Here is a 23,450-nt window from a genome sequence, read left to right as displayed (position 1 = left end):
ATAGTAGTTATCGTCATAAATTGTCATTTTTGTTCCCGGTTCCTAATTTAAATTCATACTACTGGAATTAATCTGTCTGGAAAACTTACGTTCTTAGTTAATTTCATAAATAGCATAGCATGTGCTCCTAGTATTGGATACAGAACATAGAACTGTGCTGGTGCCATGATTCAAAGATCCAACGGAACCAAGATCCAGTCGAGACAATGTGAACGGTGAACGAGTGAACGAGTGAACGAAATGAACGAAAGAACGACTAGTTTGCGTTGGGAACGATTTCGGTCACTCGTTCATTCGAACGACCCGTTCAATTTGATTCGTTCGTTCGCGAACGACACATCTCTAGTCCGAGTGGAACCGTCGTGTCGTGAGTGTGTAGTCGTGCTGCGCCCCATCTCGTTCCATTTAAAGTGCCAGTGTCAGTGTGGAAATGGCCGTTTTGGCGGCGTCGTCAACCGCCTCCGACGGTTGAGCCGGAACCATGTCTCAGTGCAAGAAGTTCGCGCCCAACATCTTCCACAAGAGCAAGTGCTCCAACTGCTTTCGGCAGAAAGAGGAGCATTCGGCCGAAGCCCTGGAATGCAACCGGGTGAGTCCCGCTATGCGTGCATTCCGATACGCACAAGACCGCCCAAAAAATCGATTCATAATCGGTGTTTACGTGACACGCTTTCGGTCATTAACGAAAGTAACGCAAAAAGCGCGATTCGGGGCCGAGGGGCTTTAATTGCGTCGTTAGACGGCTTTTCGGGCTTGATTGGATTTTAATGCGGGCCTGGGGACAGGAATGTGGACCTTGTGACCCCCGGAGTACCTTTTTGTGGCTGCTGGCTGAATCGGGCCGGAGGATGAATGGAGGAGTGTCACGTGTCGGCATGCGAGCACGGCATAATGCGACGAAAAACGGGAGGCTGGGGTGTGGGTGGCGAGTTCAGGATGTGTTGGGCAAAAAACTTGTAAGATTTAAAGACTAGTTTCGGAATTATTCCGAAAAACCGGACTTTGGCAGTTTCTGTAACCTTATTAAAATTCTTGGCATAATTTAGTAGGAAAAAGAAGTAAAACACTAACAGTAATAACCAAAGTGAAAACTAAAACCACTTAAGTGGGATTGAGAGGTGCCGCTATTTTTCTCACTATTGTAGTAATCTCGGAATCGGGAAAAAACGAGATAACTTGTTGTCTTTGTATTGAAACTAACTATTTAGATAATAGTTGAAGTTTTGAATGATAACAATTTCTGCGACCACCTTAGTTCGACTATTGTTTCCTTAGGGTTGTACATTTTCAATACAAAAAAGTTAATAACTGCTTTTCTGTGTTTACTTCGACAAAAAATATAATGACAACTTCTAATCTAGTAGACCTTGAAATTTTGCTAGATTATTTGAGAGATCGTAATGTCAGATTATGTCATTATTCAAAATTTTAAAGCTACCAATGTGAAAATAAGGAAGTTATTTACATTTTTAAACATTCACTGCATTTTTTTGGTAATTTAATTTTGGTATCTCACAGTAGTGACACAACTAGAGGTCTCACCCTGTATAACACTGGTAATGACTTGTGTGACTCCAAATGGATATTTATACGTTTTAGAATAATTTAAAAATATTTCTCTGTTTTAGCGTTATAACGTTATGAGATATCGCGGCGACCTTAAGAAACTCAATACTTTTAGTGTGTCAGAACATTATACGCAGTTCATAAATGCCTTAAGCCATGTACTATCGTGGTACCAACTACAGGTTTATTGATTGGAAAGTTATAAATATAATCACAGTTTACTGATGGACAGTTTACCAAACAAGGTAATATTGAAATTACTGAAGACATAAAACATTCCGTACTTGTGGTCACCGTAGCATATACAAAGTGTATTTTCCTTAATCTGATGCAAAGTACACGTCAAATTTTGACGAATTTTGGAAACAGTTAATTAATCGACGTAAATCCGGTTGTGTTGATCCACGTTGTATTTATGTTCCACAACAAAAAAGAAAATATTTGGAATATAATGTTTTGTTGTTGACGAAACGAATAACAATCGTGTTTGGTTTGAAGCTTGGCAGACTAAATTGTGGTTCGATAAACAAACGATTTTAATGTAAACGAGTTTGAAATCGGTCCATCTGTTTAATTTTTGCGCGTGAGGTTTTAATGTGGTTGTTTTGAGATGTACGACAAATTTGGGTTCGGATTTTTTTTTTAAATTGAGCGACAATTTGTGTTTTTTCACATTAAAATTTTTCATTCATTTTCTTTTCAAACTCTAGTTACGTTTTTCTAAGATTATATGGTTGCAGTAAAATCGCTCCCATTGGTTGGAAATAACACTGGACTGGTGGTATAGGGGACGAAAAAACGCATTTGGAAATTTTATAGGAAGCGCTTTCGACTATTTTTCGTGTTTAGTTTTTGTTGGATCAAATTTGTAATCTCAAATAATTTGAAAGACTCTCGAGAACCACTTGTGTATATCATTTCGGATAGAATAACTTGACTCATTCATTAATTTTTATGAGTCACCTGTATAAGAAATTTAAAAATTTTTAATGCTATGATAAATCACAAGTGTAGACTCATCATATTTTGCACATTTTGGATAGGATTTATTCGGCAAAATTTGAGATGATGTCATCAATTTTTTGGGAGGGGATAAACTAGTACATTTTACCTAACGATTTACTATGATTAGGATAACCTTAAACTATTTACAAGATTTCACAGCAATCGGTTTTGCAGTTTCAAAGTTATATTGTTATTCAATTTTGAATTTTTTCCAAAAATTCTGGATGTCTAGGGTGAAAACAATCGGTCCAGTAGTTTCGGAGATTACATATTTTGGCTTTTTTTCTTAATTTACATGCCCATCTTCTCACAACAAGAAACTTAAAACATGGTTAAAATGGTACATTTTTGCAAGGAAATATGGATTTTGCAATTATGAGATGGAACCTAATTCCAGAATCGATATTTCCTTATACAAGTTTTCCATTTCAAACATATTTTAAGCTTTTTGTTGTGAAAAAAAGTCTACACATATTAAATTAAAAAGGCAAAATATAAGCCCCGCCCACCCGCCCCATCTCAATTCTGATGATTTTTTTTATTCGCCGTGAACCAAGGGGCGTAGCTTAACTGCAAAATACTTATTTATTTACAAGAAATTAAATGCATGTTTTTGAGTATCGTATTATTCAAAGAAAAATATAAGCCCCGCCCACCCACCCCATCTCAATTGTGATGATTCCTAGAAACTTAAAACTCGTTTAAAATGGTACATTTTTCTAGGATAATATGAATTTTGATGAAAACTTCATGACTACATATATATCTAGATCAGGGCAAGTGTGGGTGGGATCTGATCTTTGGCTGTATTTTTTTCTTAATGTGCATAGTATTCTTTGAAAAACACGATACTCAAAAACGTGTTTTTAATTTCTGGTAGAGAAATAAGGATTTTGCAGTTAAGCTCCGCCTCTCTTGGACCACGACGAATAAAAAAAAATCATCACAATCGAGATAGGGTGGGTGGGCGGGGCTACAATTTCCCTTTTTTTTTCTTAATATGTATAGACTTATTTCAACAACAAGAAACTTAAAACATGTTTAAAATGGAAAATTTGTATAGGGAAGTATCGATTTTGCAATTACGCTCCGTCCCTCGGTCTGACAACGAATGAAAAATCCATTACGACTGAGATAGAGACGGATGGGTGGGGCTTCTCGTTTTCTTTTTTAATTAATACATTTATTAGTTTTCTTTGTATAACACAATTACTTAAGAACATATTTCACATGGTAATTTCTCGTAGAAATATAAGGATTTTACTATTAAGCTCCGTCCTCGGCTTACGACGAAAAAAAAAATCATCAGAATTGAGATAGGGCGGGTGGGCGGGGCTTATATTTTACCTGTCTTTTTCTTAATATACACAGCCATCTTTTCACGACAAGAAACTTGAAACATGGTTAAAATGGTACATTTTTGCAATGAAACATGGATTTCGCAATTATGGGGCGGAGCTTAATTTCAAAATCGATATTTTCTTATACAAATTTCCCATTTTAAACATGTTTTAAGTTTCATGTTGTGAAAAGAAGTCTACACATATGTAATAAAACAAAAAGACAAAATATAAGCCCACCCACCCACCCTTTCTCAATTGTGAAGATTTTTTTATTCGCCGTGAATCAAGGGGGCGGAGCTTAACTGCAAAAAAATTTTTAACAAGAAATTAAAAACATGTTTTTGAGTATCGTGATGTTCAAAGAGTACTAGGTATATTAAGAAAAAAAAGAAAAATATAAACCCCGCCCACCCACCCCATCGCAATTGTGATGATTTTTTTTTATTTTTAGAAACCCAAAACACGTTTGAAATGGTAAATTTTTTTGAGGAAATATGGATTTTGCAATTAGGCTCCACCCCTAGGTTTGGCAACGAATGAAAACTTCATTACATACTCCATATTTGGATCAGGGCAGGAATGGGTGGGGCTTAATCTTGGGCTATAATTTTTTCGTAATATACTTAGTTTTCTTTGAACAATATGATACTCAAAAACGTGTTTTACATGCTAATTTCTTGTAGGGAAATAATGACGATTTTGCAATTAAATTTCGTTCCTTTGGCTCTCGACCATTAAAAAAAATCACCACAATTGAGATAGGGTGGGTGGGCGGGGCATCTACATTGTCCCTTTTTTTCTTAATATGTGCAGACTTATTTTGACAACAAGAAACTTTTTAAAACATGTTTAAAATGATAAATTTGTATGTATACGGAAATATCCATTTTGCAATTACGCTCCGCCCCTCAGTCTGACAACCTATGAAAAATTCTTTACGATTGAGATCGACAAGAATGGGTGGGGCTTCTCTTTTGGTTTTCTTTTTTAATTAATACATTTAGTTTTCTTTGTATAACACGATTACTTAAGAACATATATCACATGGTAATTTCTCGTAGAAAAAGGATTTTACTATTAAGCTCCGTCTTCGGCTTACGAGGAATAAAATAAATCATCAGAATTGAGATAGGGCGGGTGGGCGGGGCTTATATTTTGCCTTTCATTTTCTTAATATACATAGCCATCTTTTCACAAGACGAAACGTAAAACATGATAATAATATAATAATAATAATGGTTAAAATGGTACATCTTTGCAATGAAATATGGATTTTGCAATTATGGGGCGGAGCCTAATTGCAAAATCGATATTTCCTTATACAAATTTACCTTTCTAAACATGTTTTAAGTGTCATGTTGTGAAAAGAAGTCTACACTTATGTAGTAAAACAAAAAGACAATATGTAAGCCCGCCCACCCACCCTTTCTCAATTGTGATGATTTTTTTATTCGCCGTGAATCAAGGGGGCGGAGCTTAACTGCAAAATATTTATTTATAACAAGAAATTAACAACATGTTTTTGGGTGTCGTGGTGTTCAAAGAATACTGTGTATAGTAAGAAAAAAAGGCAAAATATAGACCCCGCCCACCCACCCTATCTCAATTGTGATGTTTATTTGTATTCGCCGTGAATCAAGTGGGCGGAGCTTAACTGCAAAATATTTATTTTTAACAAGAAATTAAGGACATGTTTTTGGGTGTCGAGGTGTTCAAAGAATACTGTGTATAGTAAGCAAAAAAGGCAAAATATAGACCCCGCCCATACACCCCATCTCAATTGTGATGTTTTTTTTTATTCGCCGTGAATCAAGTGGGCGAAGCTTAACTGCAAAATACTTATTTTTTAACAAGAAATGAAAAACATATTTTTGAGTATCGTGTTCAAAGCATACTATGTATATTAAGAAAAAAAGGCAAAATATAAACCCCGCCCACCCACCCCATCTCAATTGTGATGTTTTTTTTTTATTCTTAAAAACCTAAAACGCGTTTAAAATGGTAATTTTTTTAATGGAAATATGGATTTTGCAATTAGGCTCCGCCCTTAAGTCTAGCAACGAATGAAAACTTCATTACTATTTAGATCAGGGCAGGTATGGGTGAGGCTTAATGTTTGGATTTAATTTCTTCTTAATATACTTATTTACATAGTATTCTTTGAATAACACGATCCTCAAAAACATGTCTTAATGGTAATTTTTTGTATAGAAATAATAACGATTTTGCTATTAAATTTCGTTCCAATGGCTCTCGACGATTAAAAAAAATCATCACAATAGAGATTGGGCGGGGCTTATATTTTGCCGTTTTTTTTGATACACGTAGTCGTTTTTTTCAGAATAAGAAACTTAAAACGTCTTCAAAATGGAAAATTCTTTAGACAAATATGGATCTTGCAATTAAACCCCGCCCCTCGATCTGCCAACGAATGAAAAATTCATAACAATTGAGAATTGCGATCGGGGCGAGTATGGGTGCGGCCTAATCTTTGGCTTTATTTCTTTCTTAATATACATAATATTTTTTGAACAATACGATACTCAAAAACATGTTTTTAATTTCTCGTAGAGAAATAGGGATTTTGCAGTTAAATTTCGCCCCATTGAGATAGGGTGGGTGGGCGGGGCGGTTACATTGTCCCTTTTTTTTAATATGTGTAGACTTATTTTGACAACAAGAAATAAAACATGTCTAAAATGTTAAATTTTTGTAGTAATCAAACTAAATCCGCCACATTTCTTCTACAACCCAAAGTTTTGCCGTTTTCTTCTTTCAGAATATGGTTGTATGAAAAATTTCTTAAACTCACGATTGGTTGTAACCGTAAAATTTGCCAATTTTGTGTTAATTTTAGCTTACTTGAAATGCAAATTCTGCTGCTTGGAAACGACAAATTCGGTTATAAATTTATGCCGGAGTTAAGTAATCTTTCGAGTTCGTAACTGCGTTTCCGTTTTTATTAATTAGAAAATGTGGCCTTTATTTAAATTGGCGCCGTTTCTTTCGACCGCAAATGAATGTCGTCACCCGACACACTTGGAGAAATTTCAGCACTTTTAGCGCCCGAAACTTTCCAGTTTCGAACGTTGTAGTCGAACTTATTTCCCAAAAAAAAAAAAAATCCGAGACCTTCCAACCTGAATGCGCGTCTCACTAGAGGTCATTATATTCAAAAATGGCCAACACATGTCGGTTTTTTCCGCTTTGATTTTTTCTCTGCCCACACGTCCAGTAATGAGATTAGTTTGAAGTAAAAAAGCGGTTCATAATGAGAAATTGCACAACCAAATCGTTGCCCAAATACGGTAGAGGCGGCCTTTCGAAAACGGCCATAATTAAGTAACAACTGTACTACTAAAACGTTATACTTGTAAACAATCGTCGCGACCGAGGAAACTATGGACGATTTACGGCCAACTTATCGAGTTATCGCCCGATATGGTTGTCAATCTCGGGAGAAAGTGAAACGTTGCGCCGAAATGCGTAACGCAAAACCAATTTTGCCGGGAAATCGACGAAAGAGAGGAAGGAAAGAGCGTTTCGTCATCGCGATTCGTTCCAAAAGTTCTGTTTAGAGGTGTTTTTCGTGCACCGGGAGGTTGGAGCAGGTGTTCGATCCCATAAAATGCCAACCACATTCTGCGCCTACGTATTTGTTTAATCAATTGTTTTTAATATAGTGGTGATTTATTGGCTTCAATAGCGTCTTGTATGGATGCGGACGTCACGGAATTAAAAACGTCGGTGGGTACAAAGAGTAGGTGGTGTTTTTTTTTTTTGTCTGAAAGTGAAACTTAATGATTCGCCACAAGTAATTAATAAACGTCGAACGGAATAAGAGTGATAGGTTTTTAAAACATTCGTCAAATACTCGCGCTAAATACCTGTTGTGCTAACGTAAAAATGCGTGCAGGTTGTTGCAAATTAATCGGACTTTCGGTTTCTCGAGACGTGACTGGGATGAGTGAAGGCTTCGAATTTTTCAATTTGGAGATTTTGCAATTTTTCGTTTCGGAGGTCATGAAACGTCGAGAAAACTTAGATGTAGCCAGTCGTCCAATGGACTCGAGTACAATATTTTCTTAGCTTAGTCCGAAAAATCGTTCGACCTCCAGCACTCCAAATAGCCGAAACGCTCTTTCACAATCCTCGCAGCAGCAGACAAAAATCGACGAAAGCGCAAAGATGCACACTACGAAAATAGCCTCCCGCAAATTCCTCAGAGGTTATCGATGCAGATATAACGAGCAGTACACACATCACATCTTTTCGCAGAAACGTCCGAGTGGAAACCTCCACCGAGCGGTGTGGCGGTTCCCCTCTCGCTGTTTTTTCGGACTTATAAACACCCGAAAACAGCCGATCGGCTCGTAAAATTTTACGAGCCGCCGTAAAAGTCGCGACTTTGTCGTAACTAGATCGATAAAAATGCGTTTAAAGTCGAAGCGGACGAACCGCCCGAGTCTCGAAGGGCACGCCGCCTCGTTGCGAAAGTTTCTCTTTTTATCTTTATTGTGATGATGAGATGGCTTGCGTAATCGCGCAAATATTTGCGGGTACCTGCCGGTCGTTCGGGGCTCGGGTGCGCGTTACGTAACCGCAACGAGAGTGATCAGAGTAATTGGGAAAACAAAGGTCGGGGAGTTTCCGGCTGCGCTTGTTCGATAATCGCCAATTAGGCGCGGTAGGTGGTACCCGAGAGCGCTACTTTTGCGCATTTCCGCCGATTTTCCGGTGATTTAAAGCGAGCGTCGGATCGGTGTCACCGAGTTTGTGGCACGACCGCAGCCCCGTAGCTACGGGGGGGCAAGAGGGGGCTGAGCCCCCCCTAGCAGTTGTGGTTGCCCCCCCTGGAAGACTTATACATTATAAATTTCAAATTAGTAATAAAATTTCAATATAATGCCGATTGCCGAAGCATATTAACTGGCCCCACCCGCCCCACCTTTATTTTCGTACAGGGTATATTATTTGGCAATATCACCTTACCGTTGATGTTGACCGTATAAAAAAATGAACATGTCACATTTTATTCCATAGCCTACTATGTAGGTACTTGAGAAAAGTCAAAAATATTATATGGATTTTCTAAAAATTGAGCTTTTATTGAAATGGACAAAAAATAGACAAAAAATTCTGAGATGTAGATCTCGATGAGCTAAATCAAAAAACATAAGGTCTTGATGGTCCCAGACCAAGATTTTTCAAAAATTCGGTTCCAAAGTCGACATTTCAAAATTTCTGAAAAATTACATTTCTTTTGGCGGCTCTGGAAAAATTGTACGAATTTTCGAAAAAATAAAACCAAAAAAAAAACATTTGGAGATCGAAATCAATAAAAAGATCCCTTCTGCTAGTTTTCGAAAATGCGTGGGAAAAGTCAAATTTTTTTATAGATTTTCAAAAATTGAGCTTTTGTTGAAATTGGCTGAAAATCTACAAAAAATTCTGAGATGTAGATCTCGACGAGTTTAGTCAAAAAACATAAGGTCTTGCTGCTATTCGGTTTCCAAGTCGAATTTTTAAAATTTCTCAAAAATTATACTCCTATATCTTGTGACGATTCTAGAAACATTTTACAAATTTTCGATCAAATAAAACCAAAAACAACATCTCAAGATTGAAATAAATAAAAGAATGACTTTTGGTAATTTTTGGAAATGCTAAAAAAAGTCAAAATTTATTTAGTTTTCAAAAATTGAGCTTTTGTTAGAGTTGACAAAAAATTCTGAAATATAGATCTCGATGAGCTTAATCGAAAAACATGTTCATGCTCCCGGAGCAAAATTTGCGAAATATTGGGTTCTACCTAAAATTTCTAAAAAAATCTCAAAAGTGACTTAAAAAAAAGTTATTTCTTTATGCGATTGTGGAAAAATTCGAGGAAATATAAAAAAAATAAAACCAAAAATAACATCTGTAGATCGAAATCAATAAAGAGATCCCTTTTGCTAATTTTCGAAGATGCTTGGGAAAAGTCAAAAAATGTATATGGATTTTCAAAAATTGAGCTTTTGTTGCAATTAACAAAAAATCAACAAAAAATTCCGAGATGTAGATCTCGATGAGCTTAATCCAAAAACATAAGGTCTTGATGGTCCCAGACCAAGATTTTCGAAAAATTCGGTTTCAAAGTCGACATTTCAAAATTTCTCAAAAATTACATTTCTTTTATCGGTTTTGGAAAAATTGTACAAATTTTCGAGAAAATAAAACCAAAAACAACATTTGGAGATCGAAATCGATAAAGAGATCCCTTTTGCTAATTTTCGAAAACGGTTGGGAAAAGTCAAAAACATTTTATAGATTTTCAAAAATTTAGCTTTTGTTGAAGTTGACTAAAAATCCACAAAAAAATCTGAAATGTTGATCTCGACGAGCTCAATCAAAAAACACAAGGTCTAGATGGTCCCAGATCAAGATTTTCGAAACATTCGGTTTCAAAGTTCAAAAATTACATTTCGTTTGGCGATTGCTGAAAAATTTCACGACTTTTCAACCAAATAAAACCAAAAACAACATCTGGAGATCGAAATCAATAAAGGAATCCCTTTTGGTAATCTCGAACGTGCTTGAAAAAAGTCAAAAATTTGATACAGGTTTTCAAAAATTGCCATATTTCTTCCGTCGATTCTGGAAAAATTGTAAGAATTTTCAAAAAAATTGAATCCAAAACGATTTTTGGAAATCGAGATGAACAAAGGAGTCTCTTTTGATAATTTTTAAAAATGCTTGGGAAAAGTCAAAAATTTTATATGGGTTTTCAAAAATTGAACTTTCGTAAAAGTTGACAAAAAATTCTGAAATATAGATTTGGACGAGCTTAAAAAAACATGACAGGTTCATGGTTCCGGATCAAAATTTTCGAAATACTCGGTTTCGAGCTCGAATTTTCAAAATTTCTCAAAAATTACCATATTTCTTTTGGCGATTGTGGAAAAATTGTACGAATTTTCGAAAAAATAACCAAAAACAACATCTGAAGATCGAAATCAATAAAGGAATCCTTTTTGGTAATCTCGAACGTGCTTAAAAAAAAGTCAAAAATTTGATACAGGTTCTCAAAAATTGCCATATTTCTCCCGTCGATTCTGGAAAAAAAGTTAGAATTTTCAAAAAAATTGAATCCAAAACGATTTCTGGAAATCGAGATGAACAAAGGAATCTCTTTTGGTAATTTTCGAAAATGCTTGGGAAAAGCCAAAAATTTTATATGGGTTTTCAAAAATTGAACTTTCGTAAAAGTTGACAAAAAATTCTGAAATATAGATTTGGACGAGCTTAAAAAAACATGACAGGTTCATGGTTCCGGATCAAAATTTTCGAAATACTCGGTTTCGAGCTCGAATTTTCAAAATTTCTCAAAAATTACCATATTTCTTTTGGCGATTGTGGAAAAATTGTACGCATTTTCGAAAAAATAACCAAAAACAACATCTGGAGATCGAAATCAATAAAGGAATCCCTTTTGGTAATCTCGAACGTGCTTAAAAAAAAGTCAAAAATTTGATACAGGTTCTCAAAAATTGCCATTTTTCTTCCGTCGATGCTGCAAAAAATGTAAGAATTTTCAAAAAAATTGAATCCAAAACGATTTTTGGAAGAACTCGAGATGAACAAAGGAATTCTTTTGGTAATTTTCGAAAATGCTTGGGAAAAGTCAAAAATTTTATATGGGTTTCCAAAAATTGAGCTTTTGTTAAAGTTGACAAAAAATTCTGAAATACACATCTCGACGAGTTTAAAAAAACATGACGAGTTCATGGTTCCGTACCAAAATTTTCGAAATACTCGGTTTCGAAGTCGGATTTTTAAAATATGTACTAAGCATGCAAAAAAATAAACTCAAACAAATTGGATGTTACCTATATGGTCACTACACAAATTTTTGGATGCAGTACAGCTGTTTGTGAATCTACATTCTCTGTTTTAACCAGCATTTTAACCAAGTACCGTACTAATTTTTTGGACTTCGACAGGTTTTTACGAAAATTTAGCGTAAAAAATCGACGTTTCCAATTATTTTAATGTTCTTTCAAATATAAAAACTCAGAAAAAATAAAGTAGTTATCTGAGTGTATTATTAAAATATAAATATTTACATAAAGCCCCCTCTGTCGACAAACTTGCCCCCCCTGAATAAGTTTTCTAGCTACGGGGCTGCACGACCGGTAGTACCGGAGAGCAGAAATAGGGGTTTTTATAACTTAGTACCGAGCGACACTCCTCGTCGATGATTTAGCAATTCAACAATCGCACATGCCCGCTGGATGCATGATCCATCCAGCCTTGGTGCGATGTTTATTCAAACCGATCGCGTGTGAGCGGACGCTCCCATCAAGGCGACCCGTCCATTTGGTACCGAAACCGGACGCTTCCGTCCACCCAAAATTGGTCCGGAGCGGACTCGACATCCGCGAGCGTGGGACGGCTGCAAGACGCGGGGGCCGCGATCGAGTTTCCTCGTTACCATAGTCGATCATTCATGTCAAGGTTAGGTTTTCGATTTTTCCCCATCGTGGAGAAATCCCACGGGAGATAATTACGCGCTGCGATGGGTTGCACACACGCACCCAAAGGTCGCCGGGTTTGAAAAAACCGAGACGGGCAATCAATCATGGTACCGCGGTGGTGGGTCCTGCAAGGCTGCGCGTCTATGCTGATTTCCATTTTGGGTGCGTGCGTGCGAATTGACGACCGCCACGAGTTTAAAGGAGTTTACGCAATGGTCAACGAACCGCCGTCCCATGATGGTACGCGACGAGCGGCCGCCATATGGTCCGTGGACTTGGCACTTGTGCGGATGCGTCTAATTGCGAGACGGATCGAATCGGTTTTGTCTCCGCGAAACGAGGGAAAAAACGCCTCTGAATGGAACCATGACTGGGCAAGTATCCGAAACGTCGTCGTCGTCATTAACATACAGTCGAGCATTAACCCAATTTTTCCATCGAGCGACCATGAAAACGAGCATCAACAGCGGCGTTGACGGGGCACTCCTTCCATACACCCTGATTTATTTCAATGCATTCAGCCTTGCCCACGTCGATACGTCGAAGTCGTACCGGCGCGCTTTTTACCGAAGGTGCGATAATCCGGCGACGTTTTCGTTTCGTAACGGCGACAAGTGCGTTGCAGAAACGATTCCGGGGATTCGGGGCCGCTTTCTAACAGGTGGACTCGGAGCCGGTCGCTGCGAGGTCGTACCGTGGCGAATAGGGCGAAATTGGCGGCGCCGAGCGACAATTAAGGCCGCGGGTTTGGGCAAAAATCGCGCGCTGAGTCAGCGATTTCGTCGACCATATAAGCCGATCGGTCCTTCGAGCCGGATGGGAATCGCCGAACGCGGTCTAACGGTGCCGGCATATCTCGGACGTTTCGGTAACATTTCCACGCCGCCATATTATCTAACTGTTTTCGATTTAACGACAGGGCGTCGCTTGGAAATGACGGTCATTACAACAGCTGTTGGAATTTTATAATTCAGCGCGGACGATGGCGGATCAGCGCTACTAGAATAATCGACGAAAGTACCCGAATCGTTCGAAAATTATAAAAAGTACCTGGGAATGGCGTCGTCATTTGCATTACGGAGTAGTCGCCGCGAACAATGCGATAAAATTATTGTTTTGTGAAGAAAGTCGCATTGTTGCGGCGCTTTAATAGATGTAGGTAAAGAGAAAGCCGTGACGGATTTCAGTTCGTTTTGACAATTGCGATATCTCGCGTTTTGATTTTTTCGCTTAATCGTCGAGACGTTCTTGAGAACCGCTTCCATAAATGGTCTTTGGCGAGGACAGACCATTCCCGGCCAGAGGACTCCCAGACCATATGGTCGTACCGAATATAGTACCACCGTCAGAAGCTTAGTCACAGGCAAAGGTCGGCCGCGGCTGCAACCCTCCTACCATCTGGGCTCGGATCGGGTTACCGGCGCGCGATAAAAACCCAGCTTTGATTAATGCATTCCAACAATACCGACTGAAATTTGATATTCATGAAGTCGACGCTCGCCGGAAACGCATTGTGGATTTGTCGCATGTATAAATAGCCTGCAGGAATGCAACGAAAGCTCGTTTTGTCGAACGACAAGCGGCGCCCGCTACGATAAGCCACGACGATGATAATAATCTTCCCACGAAATAATTTCGCGATAGAGGAAATCGCCGCGATTCCAAAGATATTATTCCTCGCGGTGACGCAAGAGCTTTTTCTCTGCGAAACCGCGAAATCGCCATTCCTCGAACTACCGCAGCGCTGGAAATAATGACGCTACGGTCCCGATTTGGCGCCGTTTTCTCGGAACACTTCCACGGCTGTGATGGGTTTTCTCGGACGCGCGCCCCGCGTTGGGCGCCGCTTGTGCGTGCGGTGCGGGTCGTACCGCCCCCGCGTTGGGCGCCACGCTGACTGATGATCCCTTTTCTGTTGCAGGCGAGCCGCTCGGTGGCCCGGAGCGGGTACCTGTTCGTGGCTCCGGACTGGGACTTCTCCGTGCCCCTCAACAGGACCAAGGTAAGCTTTCGGACTAATTGGGACGTTGTAGTTGTGCCCACGCCGTGGGAAATAAATTTAATTAGGCGCGTTTTTTTCGCCGTTTTTCAATCAGCGCTGCCCGACAACAAAGGATGTGTATTTTTCGCGATGGCCGGACTCTAATTGCCGGCGTGTCCTTTTTCGGACGTCGGTAGCTCGGTGCGCGATGATTTATCGCGCGTAATAATGGGTTTTGTTTATCGCCGGACGCGAATTTATTGCGATGATTCCAGCGATTTTTTTCCGATAAGCTCTGTAATTAGTACCGTTAGGCGGTCCTCGATGAATTTCGGCGAGAGCAAGCAAGGTCGATGCACGAAAACTCTCACTTGTCTCGTTTGGGAATTTTTCTTTGTTCGCGCGTCGTTTATTCCTCGTTTTTCGCACATTCGATCGGACGTGGTCCGAATTTCGAGATCGCGCAAGGTCAAGGTCCGGCGGAGGCGTCTCCGGTGTCGCGAGTTCCGAGGATTTCGTCGCGATAGCGCGGAATCCGAACGCGTTTCGATGAATTTTCGCTTTTGAAAGAGTCGCGAGTAGCCGGGACCGAAAGCGTCTATTATCTCACGCTTTTGAGAAGTGTGACGTGCGGAATTCCTGAAAGTCGCGAAGGTTACCTTCGTAATCCGACGCGCGGGAAAGCCATCGGATCGGATTCGACCTTCTATCGGATTTGGCGGAATACACGGGTCATCGTCGGACCGGACCTCGGCCGCCTAATGGTCATCGTTTGACTCATTTCCTATGTGTTTTTATTGTTCTTGTTTGCCAATTCATCTTCAACCGAGCGGATCGGGGGCCCCCTCGCGGGTAATTTTCCACCGATTTTGGCTAAACGCTTTACATAATGACAAGACCGTTTACGTCCCGCGCAAATATTCTGTAATTACCGAAGAGGAAAAAATTAACCTTGAAACTCGTAGGCAATTACCTACACACAATCTAGACGTCACTTTTTGTTTGTTCGTATAAAAACTATAAAATTACATCGTAAACATCGGTGCGATTGTTTTCGGTCGTGTAAAACGATAAAGTTTCCGTTTGGGTTGGTTGCTTGGATTGTGCGGAGATAATGGATGGTTGAAGTGGGTTCTGATTGGCAGGTGGATTCGGGTTTTTTGTGGCATTGGGTCGACGGGGAGAATGGAAATGTCACGTTTAGTAATCAACGAATTCACAGATTTGCACAGTTCAAGTCGTGTTTTTACTGCTTTGCGTGGACGGAAAAGGTGTTTTTTACTCTCGGAGCGTAATAGGGTCGTTTGGACGAATGACCGGTTTCAGATTTGCACAACTTGTGGCGGTCGCCCGCTTCCGTCTGTTTGTCTGTGTAAATAGTGAAAATTTTGTTTATTCCTAGGCAAAATTTGATGACGTCATCTCAAAATTATACTCACCTGGTCTTCGCAAAGAAACGCAAACATCGAATCCTACCTCGTTCACCGAACAAAAAAGATCTCGAGGACAGACCGTTTCACTTTCAGAAGCGCGGAGCTACGGTGTTTCGTTTTTAGAAGTACTATAATACAGCTCATTTGTTCTCTAACAAAATGTCGCAGATCTATTAGTGTTTCATTTTTAGAAGTACTCTACTATAGCTTTATTTCGTTTGTTAAATTAAAAAGACATTTCTAGAAGAGTTTCATTTTAGAAGAAAGTAAAACAACTCTTGATTTGCGGAGAAAATCATGGAGACTTCTGTACTTTGTTTTAAAAGTATTATAATACGGCTTCATTTCGTCCACTGAATGAAAAACTATCGAGGAGAGTTTCATTTTTAGAAGTAAGGAAAATAGCTTTTTTGGGGCTCTGAAAAAATCACAGGGACCTCTTGTGTTTCGTTTTTAGAAGTAGCAGAGTCACATAATTGAGGAAGATTGTGTTTAGCTTTTAGAAGTAGTATAATACAGGAGATCGAATAGTGTTTCGTTTTTAGAAGTACCCTACTACAGCTCTATTTCGCTTGTTAAATTAAAAAGAAATCACTAGAAGAGTTTCATTTTTAGAAGAAAGTATAACAGATCTCTTGGTTCGCTAAGAAAATCATGGAGACCTCTTGTACTTCGTTTTAAAAGTAGTATAATACGGCCTCATTTCGCCCACTGAATGGAAAAATAATCGAAGAGAGTTTCATTTTTAGAAGTAAGGAAAATGGCTTCATTGGTGTGCTGAAAAAATCACAGGGACCTGTTGTGTTTCGTTTTTAGAAGTAGCAGAGTCACAATATTGAGGAAAGATTGTGTTTCGCTTTTAGAAGTAGTATAATACAGGAGAGCGAATAGTGTTTCGTTTTTAGAAGTACCCTACTACAGCTCTATTTCGCTTGTTAAATTAAAAAGAAATGTCTAGAAGAGTTTCATTTTTAGAAGAAAGTAAAGCAGATCTCTTTGTTTTGCTGAGAAAATCATGGGGACCTCTTGTACTTCGTTTTAAAAGTAGTATAATACGGCCTCATTTCGCCCACGAGTGGAAAAATAATCGAAGAGAGTTTCATTTTTAGAAGTAAGGAAAATGGCTTCTTTGGCGCGCTGAAAAAATCACAGGAACCTGTTGTGCTTCGTTTTTAGAAGTGGCAGAGTCACAATATTGAGGAAGATTGTGTTTCTCTTTTAGAAGTAGTATAATACGGAAGATCGAATAGTGTTTCGTTTTTAGAAGTACCCTATTACAACTCTATTTCGTTTGTTAAATTAAAAAGAAATCACTAGAAGAGTTTCATTTTTAGAAGAAAGTAAAACAGATTTCTTGGTTCGCTGAGAAAATCATGGGGACCTCTTGTACTTCGTTTTAAAAGTAGTATAATACGGCCTCATTTCGCCCATTGAATGGAAAAATAATCGAAGAGAGTTTCATTTTTAGAAGTAGCAGAGTCACATTATCGAGGAAGATTGTGTTTCGCTTTTAGAAGTAGTATAATACGGGAGATCGAATAGTGTTTCGTTTTTAGAAGTACCCTACTACAGCTCTATTTCGCTTGTTAAATTAAAAAGAAATCACTAGAAGAGTTTCATTTTTAGAAGAAAGTAAAACAGATTTCTTGGTTCGCTGAGAAAATCATGGGGACCTCTTGTACTTCGTTTTAAAAGTAGTATAATACGGCCTCATTTCGCCCACTGAATGGAAAAATAATCGAAGAGAGTTTCATTTTTAGAAGTAAGGAAAATGGCTTCTTGGGTGCGCTGAAAAAATCACAGGGACCTGTTGTGATTCGTTTTTAGAAGTAGCAGAGTCACAATATTGAGGAAAGTTTGTGTTTCCCTTTTAGAAGTAGTATAATACGGCCTCATTTCGCCCACTGAATGGAAAACTATCGAGGAGAGTTTCATTTTTAGAAATAAGGAAAATAGCTTCATTGGCGCGCTGAAAAAATCACAGGGACCTGTTGTGTTTCGTTTTTAGAAGTAGCAGAGTCACAATATTGAGGAAATATTGTGTTTCGCTTTTAGAAGTAGTATAATACGGGAGATCGAATAGTGTTTCGTTTTTGGAAGTACCCTACTACAGCTCTATTTCGCTCGTTAAATTAAAAAGGAATCACTAGAAGAGTTTCATTTTTAGAAGAAAGTAAAACAGATCTCTTGGTTCGCTAAGAAAATCCTGGGGACCTGCTGTACTTCGTTTTAAAAGTAGTATAATACGGCCTCATTTCGCCCACTGAATGGAAAAAAATCGAGGAGAGTTTCACTTTTAGAAGTAAGGAAAATAGCTTCACTGGCGCGCTGAAAAAATGACAGGGACCAGTTGTGCTTCGTTTTTAGAAGTAGCAGCGTCACAATATTGAGGAAAGATTGTGTTTCCCTTTTAGAAGTAGTATAATACGGGAGATCGAATAGTGTTTCGTTTTTGGAAGTACCCTACTACAGCTCTATTTCGCTCGTTAAATTAAAAATAAATCACTAGAAGAGTTTCATTTTTAGAAGAAAGTAAAACAGATTTCTTGGTTCGCTGAGAAAATGATGTGGACTTCCTGTGCTTCGTTTTAAAAGTAGTATAATACGGCCTCATTTCGCCCACTGAATGGAAAAAAAATCGAACAGAGTTTCATTTTTAGAAGTAAGGAAAATAGCTTCTTTGGCGCGGTGAAAAAATGACAGGGACCTGTTGTGCTTCGTTTTTGGAAGTAGCAGAGTCACAATATTGAGGGAAGATTGTGTTTCGCTTTTAGAAGTAATATAATACAGGAGATCCATTGGTGTTTCGTTTTTAGAAGTACCCTGCTACAGCTTTATTTCGCTTGTTAAATTAAATAGAAATCTCTAGAAGAGTTTCATTTTTAGAAGAAAGTAAAACAGATCTCTTGGTTCGCTAAGAAAGTCATGGGGACCTCCTGTACTTCGTTTTAAAAGTAGTATAATACGGCCTCATTTCGCCCAATGAGTGGAAAAAAATCGAGGAGAGTTTCACTTTTAGAAGTAAGGAAAATAGCTTCATTGGCGCGCTGAAAAAATCACAGGGACCTGTTGTGTTTCGTTTTTAGAAATAACAGAGTCACAATATTGAGGAAAGATTGTGTTTCGCTTTTAGAAGTAGTATAATACGGGAGATCGAACAGTGTTTCGTTTTTAGAAGCACCATATAATACCTCCATTTCTCTCGTTTGAAAAAAAATCTCCAGGGCAGACAGTTTAACTTTTAGATGAAAGAAAAATAGATATCTTAGCTAGCTGAAAAAATCGTGCGGATTTGCTGTGCTTCGTTTTTAGAAGTAGTATAATACGGCTTCGTTTAGCCCGTTAAATAAGAAAAAAACGAGAACAATTTCACTTAGAAGTAAGGAAAATAGTGTCTTTGACACGCTGAAAGAGTTCGTTTTTAGAAGTAGCATAGTAAAAACCTCTAAGAAAGACTGTGTTATGCTTTTAGAAGCAGTATAATGAATCTCCAATTTGGAGAATAGACACTTTGACTTTTAGAGGAAATAAAGAACCTCGGGACTTTGTTATGCTTCGTTTTTAGAAGTAGAAGAGTCAAAATATTAAGGAAAGATTGTGTTTCGCTTTTAGAAGTAGTATAATACAGGAGATCGAACAGTGTTTCGTTTTTAGAAGCACCATATAACACCTCCATTTCTCTCGTTTGAAAAAAAATCTCCAGGGCAGACAGTTTAACTTTTAGATGAAAGAAAAATAAATATCTTAGCTGAAAAAATCGTGCGGATTTGCTGTGCTTCGTTTTTAGAAGTAGTATAATACGGCTTCGTTTAGCCCGTTAAATAAGAAAAAAACGAGAACAATTTCACTTAGAAGTAAGAAAAATAGCGTCTTTGACACGCTGAAAGAGTTCGTTTTTAGAAGCAGCATAGTAAAAACCTCTAAGAAAGACTGCGTTACGCTTTTAGAAGCAGTATAATGAAGCTCCAATTTGGAGAATAGACAGTTTGACTTTTAGAGGAAAGAAAGAACCTCGGGACTTTGTTATGCTTCGTTTTTAGAAGTAGAAGAGTCAAAATATTGAGGAAAGATTGTGTTTCGCTTTTAGAAGTAGTATAATACAGGATATCGAACAGTGTTTCGTTTTTAGAAGCACCATATAACACCTCCATTTCTCTCGTTTGAAAAAAAAAATCTCCAGGGCAGACAGTTTAACTTTTAGATGAAAGAAAAATAGATATCTTAGTTAACTGAAAAAATCGTGGGGATTTGTTGTGCTTCGTTTTTAGAAGTAGTATAATACGGCTTCGTTTAGCCCGTTAAATAAGAAAAAAAACAGAACAATTTCACTTAGAAGTAAGGAAAATAGCGTTTTTGACACGCTGAAAGAGTTCGTTTTTAGAAGTAGCATAGTAAAAACCTCTAAGAAAGATTGTGTTACGCTTTTAGAAGCAGTATAATGAAGCTCCAATTTGGAGAATAGACAGTTTGACTTTTAGAGGAAATAAAGAACCTCTGGACTTTGTTATGCTTCGTTTTTAGAAGTAGAAGAGTCAAAATATTGAGGATAGATTGTGTTTCGCTTTTAGAAGTAGTATAATACAGGAGATCGAACAGTGTTTCGTTTTTAGAAGCACCATGTAACACCTCCATTTCTCTCGTTTAAAAAAAAATCACCAGTGCAGACAATTTAACTTTTAGATGAAAGAAAAATAGATATCTTAGTTAGCTAAAAAAATCGTGGGGATTTGCTGTGCTTGGTTTTTAGAAGTAGTATAATACGGCTTCGTTTAGCCCGTTAAATAAGAAAAAAACGAGAACAATTTCACGTAGAAGTAAGGAAAATAGTGTCTTTGATACGCTGAAAGAGTTCGTTTTTAGAAGTAGCATAATAAAAACATCTAAGAAAGACTGTGTTATGCTTTTAGAAGCAGTATAATGAAGCTCCAATTTGGAGAATAGACAGTTTGACTTTTAGAGGAAAGAAGGAACCTCGGGACTTTGTTATGCTTCGTTTTTAGAAGTAGAAGAGTCAAAATATTGAGGAAAAATTGTGTTTCGCTTTTAGAAGTAGTATAATACAGGAGATCGAACAGTGTTTCGTTTTTAGAAGCACCATGTAACACCTCCATTTCTCTCGTTTGAAAAAAAATCTCCAGGGCAGACAGTTTAACTTTTAGATGAAAGAAAAATAGATATCTTAGTTAGCTGAAAAAATCGTGGGGATTTGCTGTGCTTCGTTTTTAGAAGTAGTATAATACGGCTTCGTTTAGCCCGTTAAATAAGAAAAAAACGAGAACAATTTCACTTAGAAGTAAGGAAAATAGTGTCTTGGATACGCTGAAAGAGTTCGTTTTGAGAAGTAGCATAGTAAAAACCTCTAAGAAAGACTGTGTTACGCTTTTAGAAGCAGTATAATGAAGCTCCAATTTGGAGATTAGACAGTTTGACTTTTAGAGGAAATGAAGAACCTCGGGACTTTGTTATGCTTCGTTTTTAGAAGTAGAAGAGTCAAAATATTGAGGGAAGATTGTGTTTCGCTTTTAGAAGTAGTATAATTCAGCAGATCGAACAGTGTTTCGTTTTTAGAAGCACCATAAAACACCTCCATTTCTCTCGTTTGAAAAAAAATCTCCAGGGCAGACAATTTAACTTTTAGATGAAAGAAAAATAGATATCTTAGTTAGCTGAAAAAATCGTGGGGATTTGCTGTGCTTCGTTTTTAGAAGTAGTATAATACGGCTTCGTTTAGCCCGTTAAATAAGAAAAAAACGAGAACAATTTCACTTAGAAGTAAGAAAAATAGCGTCTTTGACACGCTGAAAGAGGTCGTTTTGAGAAGTAGCATAGTAAAAACCTCTAAGAAAGACTGTGTTACGCTTTTAGAAGCAGTATAATGAGGCTCCAATTGGGAGATTACACAGTTTGACTTTTAGAGGAAAGAAAGAACCTCGGGACTTTGTTATGCTTCGTCTTTAGAAGTAGAAAAGTCAAAATATTAAGGAAAGATTGTGTTTCGCTTTTAGAAGTAGTATAATTCAGCAGATCGAACAGTGTTTCGTTTTTAGAAGCACCATATAACACCTCCATTTCTCTCGTTTGAAAAAAATCTCCAGGGCAGACAGTTTAACTTTTAGTTGAAAGAAAAATAGATATCTTAGTTAGCTGAAAAAATCGTGGGGATTTGCTGTGCTTCGTTTTTAGAAGTAGTATAATACGGCTTCGTTTAGCCCGTTAAATAAGAAAAAAACGAGAACAATTTCACTTAGAAGTAAGAAAAATAGCGTCTTTGACACGCTGAAAGAGTTCGTTTTTAGAAGTAGCGTAGTAAAAACCTCTAAGAAAGACTGTGTTATGCTTTTAGAAGCAGTATAATGAAGCTCCAATTTGGAGGATAGACAGTTTGACTTTTAGAGGAAGAAAAGAACCTCGGGACTTTGTTATGCTTCGTTTTTAGAAGTAGAAGAGTCAAAATATTGAGGAAAGATTGTGTTTCGCTTTTAGAAGTAGCATAATACAGGAGATCGAACAGTGTTTCGTTTTTAGAGGCACCATATAACACCTCCATTTCTCCCGTTTGAAAAAAAATCTCCAGGGCAGACAGTTTAACTTTTAGATGAAAGAAAAGTAGATATCTTAGCTAGCTGAAAAAATCGTGGGGATTTGCTGTGCTTCGTTTTTAGAAGTAGTATAATACGGCTTCGTTTAGCCCGTTAAATAAGAAAAAAAACGAGAACAATTTCACTTAGAAGTAAGGAAAATAGCGTCTTTGACACGCTGAAAGAGGTCGTTTTTAGAAGTAGCATAGTAAAAACCTCTAAGAAAGACTGTGTTACGCTTTTAGAAGCAGTATAATGAGGCTCCAATTGGGAGATTAGACAGTTTGACTTTTAGAGGAAAGAAAGAACCTCGGGACTTTGTCATGCTTCGTTTTTAGAAGTAGAAGAGTCAAAATATTGAGGGAAGATTGTGTTTCGCTTTTAGAAGCAGTATAATACAGGAGATCGAACAGTGTTTCGTTTTTAGAAGCACCATATAACATCTCCATTTCTCTCGTTTGAAAAAAAATCTCCAGGGCAGACAGTTTAACTATTAGATGAAAGAAAAATTGATATCTTGGCTCGCTGAAAAAAAAATAGTGGAGATCTGCTGCGCTTCGTTTTTAGAAGTAGCGTAGTAAAAACCTCTTGGAAAACTGCATTACGGTTTTAGAAGTAGTATAATACAATTGCTGGGTTCATTGAAAGCATCTCGGGGATAAAATAGTGCTTCGTTTTTAGAAGTAGTATAAAACACCTCCAATCTCAAGAAGTTTCGTCTGTAGAAGTAGTGTAACACAGCTCGTTTTATTCTGTGAAAAGTGAAACACAGTGAATATACAGGGTGTTATTGAAAGGTACGTACAACAAAATGGACAATTCTTCGCGAAGTCTAAGAAGTCGGAAAAACTTATTTTGTCTTATCAAAATTTTAAGGGGAAAATTAACCCTTATCCAATCTTTTTAGACGCTACTGAAGGATAAATAGGTAAAATTAATTAATTTTAGTAAATCCTAGCAACTGTAACAATAAAACTTTTGTCAAGAATAAATGTTGCTATAGAAACGAAAGATGATCTTTTTATCAG

At 37.8% G+C, this 23,450-nt stretch overlaps 1 protein-coding gene across 1 annotated transcript in view; it reads left to right on the top strand.

The window, feature by feature from the left end:
• The first annotated feature begins 388 nt into the window (after nt 1-388).
• The window catches only part of LOC135144054 (protein outspread), a 59,198-nt gene continuing 36,136 nt past the window's right edge, over nt 389-23,450 (top strand). Inside the window, exons 1-2 of the mRNA XM_064075995.1 lie at nt 389-589; nt 14,352-14,432. Coding sequence (XP_063932065.1) covers nt 482-589; nt 14,352-14,432 — 189 coding nt within the window. The 5' untranslated portion in view covers nt 389-481. The remainder of the gene's footprint in view (nt 590-14,351; nt 14,433-23,450) is intronic.

Source organism: Zophobas morio, unplaced genomic scaffold (assembly GCF_036711695.1).
Source record: "Zophobas morio isolate AGI-343-1 ecotype UQ-CSIRO unplaced genomic scaffold, CSIRO_AGI_Zmor_V1 ptg000081l, whole genome shotgun sequence".
In the NCBI taxonomy this organism is placed as follows: Eukaryota; Metazoa; Arthropoda; class Insecta; order Coleoptera; family Tenebrionidae; genus Zophobas; species Zophobas morio.
The sequence above is the reverse complement of the archived record's forward strand: the minus strand, read 5'-3'. Positions and strand labels throughout refer to the sequence as shown.